At 41.4% G+C, this 7,732-nt stretch overlaps 1 protein-coding gene across 1 annotated transcript in view; it reads right to left on the bottom strand.

The window, feature by feature from the left end:
* cubn (cubilin (intrinsic factor-cobalamin receptor)) overlaps nt 1–7,732 on the bottom strand; it is a 134,887-nt gene extending 127,155 nt beyond the window's left edge. Inside the window, 2 exon segments of the mRNA XM_037694395.1 lie at nt 7,339–7,468; nt 7,641–7,732. Of these exon segments, the coding sequence (XP_037550323.1) occupies nt 7,339–7,468; nt 7,641–7,732 (222 nt within the window).

The following is a 7,732-nucleotide window of genomic DNA, read 5'->3' as shown; positions in this document are numbered from 1 at the left end:
ACAGACGCCAGATATTTGGAAACATTGTAAGTGACAGAGTTAATCATGCTAACAATAGGTCTTAAAGGTACACCTTGTTTGTGGATTTTAGGTAAACCATACAGACTAGGCGTGGCCTCCCCTGGGTACAGTCTGTGGTACAGAATATGGTCAATAGCCTTGTCCTGCTCCAAAATTTTCAGGCAATCTATTAACTTCTTCTTGTAACCACTTCCTGGATCTCTTTTCAGAGGTTCATAAGTGTTTAAGTCACTAAGGAGTGTCATAACTTTCTCATGATAGTCTTTCTGGTTCAAAATCACTGTGCACCTTCCTTTGTCTGCTGGGAGAATGATGATGTTTTTGTCCTTGCTAAGAGTGGTGAGTGCATCCCTCTCCTCTCTACTGATGTTGGAAGGTGATGGTTTGGCATTGCTGAGGCAGGATGAAACTTTGATTCTGAGTTGTTCTGCTTCACCCTCTTTAATTTGTTGTTGCGGATGGCTGATTCTATGGCTGTGATCATCTCCACCAGAAGAATTCTACTTGGTGCAACTGCCGAAACGTTTCTACATTTTTTTATTATTTTTTGGGGGGGTTGTTTTGCTTTGTTTTGTATTTTTTGAATGTCCAGAGGACCAGATTTAACTTTTTTAGATTTTTCTACCTGGATTATTGAGCATGCATCAGGTCAAGTCAACTTTATTGTCAATCCATCCCGTGTGGTACATGAAATTGATCGACATTATGTACACAGGGTCCCGGGTACATCCAAAAGTAGCAAAATATAAAGTATTAAACAAAACAGTAAATAAGGATCTAAGATATCCGCCAAACAAATACCAAACGATAAGCTAAAAGATCTAAGATACAGTAGTCCCACGTTACTTTGCGGTTCGTTTTTCGCAGATTCGCTATATCACAGTATTCAAAGTAAGATTGGACATGACATAGTTGGCTGATTGATGGATGAGCCATGGGTTGTTTATTTAAAATAAATTATTTTAAATGATTTTGCATTGTGTGTGAAGCTGACAAGTGCAGGGGCAGCTCCCTCCTGCAGCTGATCAACTGATTTTCTTCTCTGCCAGAACACACATTTCTCCTGCAGTAGCTTTGTGAAGGTTAACCCTTTGTTGTCCAGATGCACCAATCCACTTTTTCCACTTCTGATACCGACACCTGATGTTAAGTATCGGTCTATACCGAATACTGAACTGATACAGAAAAACAGTGCTGAATTCCGTTAAAAAAACTCAGCGTGCTGTTTTTGGTGAAATCTCTGGAGATGCTTGATTAAGTTGGTAGTGTTATAACTGGAAGTTTTAGTGACACCCCCTGGAACCGTTGCTGTGCACGTATTGCACATAGCTGTCGAATGCGTTGGCTGAGGTAGTGTAAAATAGTTCCCGATGGCAGATTCTTTTGCTCGCTCCATTTTGAAAACTGTCTGTGTGGTGAGTTTGCTAGTGCGTGACGTCACTCAGAGCACAAAGTGTAGAATTAGAGTGAACAGATCTGCCCAGTCAAGGATCGGTCACATTTTCACCGATAACTGATCTAGAAGTTTTTCGATATCGGACCGATACCAATATTGGTATTGGATCGGTGCATCTCCAGTCCAGATGCACCGATCGACTTTTGTCTTCCAACTTAAAATCCAAAGCATGTCACATCATAAAATCATCATAACCACAATATATAAAAGTGTCAAAAGTTATTTTTAATTATTTTAGAACTTCTATGTTCAGTTGTTGAAGTGTAATTGATCAAGACGTACATTTCTGCTTTTTTTTTTTTTTTTTTTTGACATCACTTTGATGTCCTGCTGCATTTCTCTTCTCTACAATTTAAATTTAAATACTGTAACATTTGAAATAAACAATCCATGCTGCATGGATTGTTTATTTAAAATATTACAGGATTTACATTTTAATAGTTTATTTACACAAGGAGGGAGATTGGGAGTAACAGGTGATGAATGTGATTGCAGCCTGGCACATGTCATGACAACATTTACTGAACTTGAACTGAACTTTTGGACTACTGTATCCCTACTTCGTGGTTTTCACTTATTGTGGGTGGGCGTGGGCCCAGACACCGGCGATAAACGAGGGACCACTGTATACACTAGACACCACTAATGTGAAACAATAGAGTGTAACAACATCAGCCTGAACATGAATCTGTGGAAAGCAGATGGGTATGAATGAATACAGCAGCATAAGATAATCTGCAGCACAGATAAGTCACATATCACCAATTAAAGTGGCATTACAGTGATTTTTGTTTTGTTTTTTTCTTGCAGTGATTATTCTGGTTAGAGATTCATGAGTCTAACAGCTTCAGGGTAGAAGCTGTTCCTCAGTCTAGTGGTTCTACACTTAATGCTCTGCAACTTTGTGTCTGAGGGGAGCGGGGCAAAAAGTGTGTGTGCTGGGTGAGTGGGGTCCTTCATGATGCAGGTGGCCCTCTTCCTGCATCTGGAGGTGTAGATGTCTGTGATGGTGGAGAGGCTGACTCCAACATCTTCTGTGCAGCCTTCACCACTCTCTGCAAAGCTTTTCTTTCTGCACCTGTGCAGCCTCCATGCCACACGTTGATGCTGCACAGGATGCTCTCCACTGCACACCTGTAGAAGGAGGTGAGGACTGAGCTTCCCAGACCAGCTCGTCTCAGCCGCCTGAGGAAGTAGAGTCTCTGATGAGCTTTCTTCATCAGGCTGGTGGTGTTGTTGCTCCAGCTGAGGTTGCCATTCAGGTGCACACCCAAGTACTTGTAGCTGGAGACTTCTTCCACCACAGATTAGAATGAGAATTTCATTCTCAGTTTAGTTTCAGAATTGAGATCTATTTTTACACCTGCATGGGAGCTCTCCTCCAACAAACATCCAAGCCCTGAACCTTGAACTTCCAGGTCTAAAGACCACACAAAGGATGGATAATAGTTCATAAAACTAGTCCAAATCTGCCAGTCTTCATTTCTTAAGTATACTCCAGCCGATTAAGTCATAAACTTAAGGACGATCGCTGGGGTGAAGAAGGTGGGTAATAAAAACCTTGTGCAGTGAACATCCTGAATCCACCAGCTGTAATTAGGGTGTCACCTGATGTGTCATGTCGCGCTGCCCTTAACCTGCTAATGATTCACTGACTCATATGAGCAGCAGCAAGCTTCCAGTAAAAATGTTTCAACCGATAAATGACAAGTGATGACAGTAAAACTTCTGAAACTTTTATTAGACAACAGCACCGGGCTCGGTGTAGAGAATAGTTGTTTACATTCCTCGTTACCTTTCTGTCTTCTCTTCTTTTTGTCTCTCTTTTTTTATTTATCTCCATTGTATGTAATTAATGGCAGCACGTTGGCACAACTGGTAGAGCTGCTGCCTCTCAGCGAGCAGGTCCCTGGTTCAAACCCCGGTCCAGGGGCCTTTCTGGGTGGAGTTTGCATGTTCTCTCCGTGCATGCGTGGGTTTTCTCCGGGTACTCCGGTTTCCTCCCACAGACCAAAAACATGCATGTTAGGCTGATTGGTAACTCTAAATTGTCCCTAGGCGTGAGTGAGAGAGTGAATGGTTGTTTGTCTCGTTTGTCTCTATGTGTCCCTGTGATGGACTTGCGACCCGTCCAGGGTGTACCCCGCCCCTCGCACAGTGATTGTTGGACATGGGCACCAAGCGACCCCCGTGACCCAAAATGGAACAAGCGGGTAAAGATAATGGATGGATGGATGGATGGATGGATGTAAATAATCTCACTTATAAAAAAATACAACTTGTAAGACATAATGAGATGGTAACAGAAGGATATACTTTCAGAATATCAAAGAAATAAAACTCCACAGATTTAAACCTCTTCAGGTGCAGGGCCCTGGCCAAGGTAAAAAAAAAAGATTGTTCTTTGTTTGATTTTTTTCAATTTACGTGATTAAAGTGGCTTCAATTCAAGAATAGGTGTTAGGATTGTGTTTCATCTACATGACGATGTATTACAGCACCCAATGTATGGGGAAATCTTCCGTCCATGGATGGTACAATGGGGCTGGTTAGACTTTTTTTTAAATCTGTTCCAGGTGGAGTGCCTGCTGGTGGTCAGCTCTGACAGGGAAGTTCACACTTGGTAGCAAATAGTAAACCCTAAAACATTTTTGCTGTTGAATGTTAATTACTTTTAAAGTATCAAAGTTCATGCTCAATAATCCAGGTAAAAAACCCAACATCGTTCAGTCAGGTCATCTGGACGGTTTCTTTCTCTTTTTTTTTTGTAGAGACGTTTCACCCCTTCATCCAAAGGACTTCATCAGTTCGAGGAGCCACACACAAACTGAGTCCCACAAGCAGCATACTCCCATAGTGAACCAACCAGTTGGCTGGTGATAAAATGGTTTCTGGGACCCGCCCTCTCCCCCATCGACTTGACAACCCCGGATTATCGAGCATGAATTTTGAGCCACTTTGGCTAAGGCTGCCTCAGAGGAGTCGATATGTCCAGATGACCTGACTGACTGTTGGATACTTGTAAAATAATGCCACTTTAATTGGACATTTGACACGTTCTTTTAAATCGGTGCTGCTGATTATCCATGCTGCTGATTCCTTGCCTTTAAGCTGCTGTATTCATACCCATCTGCTCACTACAGACTCATGTTCAGGCTGCTGTTTAATACACCATGTTATGTTACATTATTAGTGTTTAGTTTATATCTTAGATCCTTATGTACTTGTTTCTTTTTATACTTTATATTTTAGATATTTTTGGGTGTAAGTGGGACCTTGAGTACAATTTCATTCCACCTCAAGTACATGTGACGTGAATGACAGTAAAGAACCTTGAACCTACTTGTCGTACGCAGAGCTGCTGATGTTTCTATAATAATGTCACTGCACTCAGACATCTAAACATCACAACGTTAACGTTGCTCAGAGCCATTTGAGTAGCAAGTTTGTGTTTTCACCTAATGAATTCCCTTCACAGAGGCAATAAAGGAAAATATCGGTGTGTTAGAGGATTTTTGGCAGGAATATTTTTAATATATTATGGCTGAGAACATCTTTTCCTCTTGCTTCTGTAATGTGTGCACAGAACATTCTCAGCCTGAAGGCAGCTCGCTGACTCGCAGAGCCTCACTGGTGTTGATGCCAGGAGAACATGCCCAAAACTTTTATCTCCAGCTGGAGGTCGACTAGCTGACGCCCATGGATCATGTGACTGCAGCTGGCTGTGAGGGAACACCTGCTGGATAAAAGTCTGCAGCAAACTCTGTTCGAGGCTCATTCAGTGACACGATCCGTGCATCTGTGGACGTAGTCGGTCTTGAACGAGTCCTTGCAGGTAAAACCAGTGAAAAATCTTCTCCTGCCATCGAGTGTGGTTCTTGTATTGAAGTAAGTTAAGAGAGCTCAGACTGGTCTTTTACAAGGACCACAGCCGGTCCAAATACAACCAGAACAAACAAACTCTCACACACAACACCCTGCAATTCACTGTTTAATCAAATCTCAACAAAACAGACCTTTAAAAAAATAAATGAATAAAGTTTCTGAAAAAAGCTCAGTAAGTCTGTAAAGAAAAAGCAACAGAACAAACAAAACTAGAAAGTTCCTGGAGAAACTTTGACGAAGACTGCCGGGCTGCTGCCGATTTAAATCCTTGATTTGATAGAAAAGGGTGTTTGGGTTCGCTCTCATCTACCATTATACCAAATTTCAGCTGAATAGCTCTAAAAATAGTTGAGTTGTGTAATTTTTTTCTCTTTTAGCTAAGGCGGCCATCTTGGATTTTTGATTTTCAGCCAGAGACTATTAGGGATCATTCTCAGCTACCAATTCGCCAAATTTCAGCTGAATAGCTCTAAAAATGGCCGAGTTATGGTATTTTTTGCTCTTTTGGCTAAGGCGGCCATTTTGGATTTTTTAATTTGGATTCAGTACGTGATAGGGAACATTCTCAGATACAACCTTACCAAATTTCAGCTGCATATGTGTAAAAATGGCTGAGTTAAAACCATTTAAAGTAACATTGGTGGTCATCTTGGATTTTTGATTTTGATACAGCATTTGATAGGAAACAGAGTCGTACAATCAGAATATTACCAAACACTGCTCTTTAATTATCTCCAGTCATCTGGCAGCTGAGCAACATTATAATGGTCCACACTCTGCTGCTTGCGTCAGGTCACGTGAGTACAATGGGGAGACCTCCATCGAGGATATAGATAAAGGTTTTTGTAGATTACCAAGCTGATCTGGGTAAAAGGAGTCCACTGAGGGAGATCACATGTATTATCCAGATTTACTGGAGAGTTGAAGACTGTTCTTACAGCAGGTCTTAAAAGCCCTTTGACATTTTCACCAACTTCAACATTTATTTTGAGAGCTACAACATGTTCGTCTTTTGAAAACCAACAATACAAGCGCTCCACACATCTGTGGTTAAATGTCTGCCACATCTACCTGAGCTCAGAACACACAAACGTCCACACGCGTAAATAAATGGTAAATGAACTGTACTTATATATGTCGTTTCTATCTTATCAAGACACTCAAAGATCTTTACACTACAACCTGTGCCTCATTTACCCATTCATACAGCACTCTACTAGATCTACACAAAGCTACTTGAACAAATCATTCTAAAGAGACTAATCAGATCTTTATCATGTTCATACACTGATGGGACACACATCAGAGGCTATGAGGGTTTCAGTGTCTTAACCAGGGACACTTCAGCATGTGACTGCTGGTGGAATCGAACCCCCAACTCTCCCATTGGAGGACGACTGCTCTAACCACTCAGGCCCAGCCGCCCCAAATACCACAGGTTAGCGAAAACTCGGCACGGTAGTAGCTTAAAGTCATAAACATCTACTCTAAGTGCTAGTAGAACATGAGAAATCGTGTGAGATTGAGAATTACATCATTTTCTAGAACTCTGTCATTTCCCATCATGAGATGATCCTAGTCTAAAACTTTACCATGAAAAGCAGTGGGCCTTTCAAGGTGCCCTGGGGTGAAATCGACCCACAAAGCTTCAGTTTAAAAACTGAGGCCTTTAGATTCACATTTTCTCATATGATGTTCAGTTTTGTTCCACCACATGTACCACATGCGATGCGGATGACAATAAAGAACCTTGACTTGACTTGACTTGATAAAGGGACAGCGAGTCTGAAATGGCATATTAATTTAGTCTACAACTGAACTGTCGCTCAGTCTCTCCATTAGAGCGGTTACTGCCGCTGATCTTATACTGCCAAAAATAGTCCATGCTCAATAATCCAGGTATAAAATCCCACAATTTTCAGTCGGGTCATCTATTAAATGTTATTTTAGAGATGCAAGGTTTTTTTCCCACTTACTTGATTCAGAAGTTGAGTGAGGTCTTCATTCCCCACTTTAACTTGACCTGATCCTGAAGGCTGGAAGCGGATGTCCTTATTGTCCCCAGTTGTGAACACAAGGTGACCATTATCAGACAGCATACGAGGCCTGCAGAGATAAATCAACAGTAAACAATCTCATCAGACTGCTGCTCATCTTAAGATGAATTTTAACACTATCCCATCTATACCATGCTCCTTCTAACAACCTATAGGTTAACATAAATAATGCAATAAAGGTTTTGGTTGGTTTTGATGTCTGCTATAGAAATAAAACTCACTGTGTTAGTTTATTGTCCCTTGTCTGTCCCTGCTGGCCTGCAAACAAGAGAACTATGAAGAAAAGCCATGAGGACTGCAGTGTCCCAGCCAT

Source organism: Nematolebias whitei, chromosome 20 (assembly GCF_014905685.2).
Source record: "Nematolebias whitei isolate Nwh7 chromosome 20, NemWhi1, whole genome shotgun sequence".
In the NCBI taxonomy this organism is placed as follows: Eukaryota; Metazoa; Chordata; class Actinopteri; order Cyprinodontiformes; family Rivulidae; genus Nematolebias; species Nematolebias whitei.
This window is presented reverse-complemented; position numbering and strand designations above follow the sequence as displayed.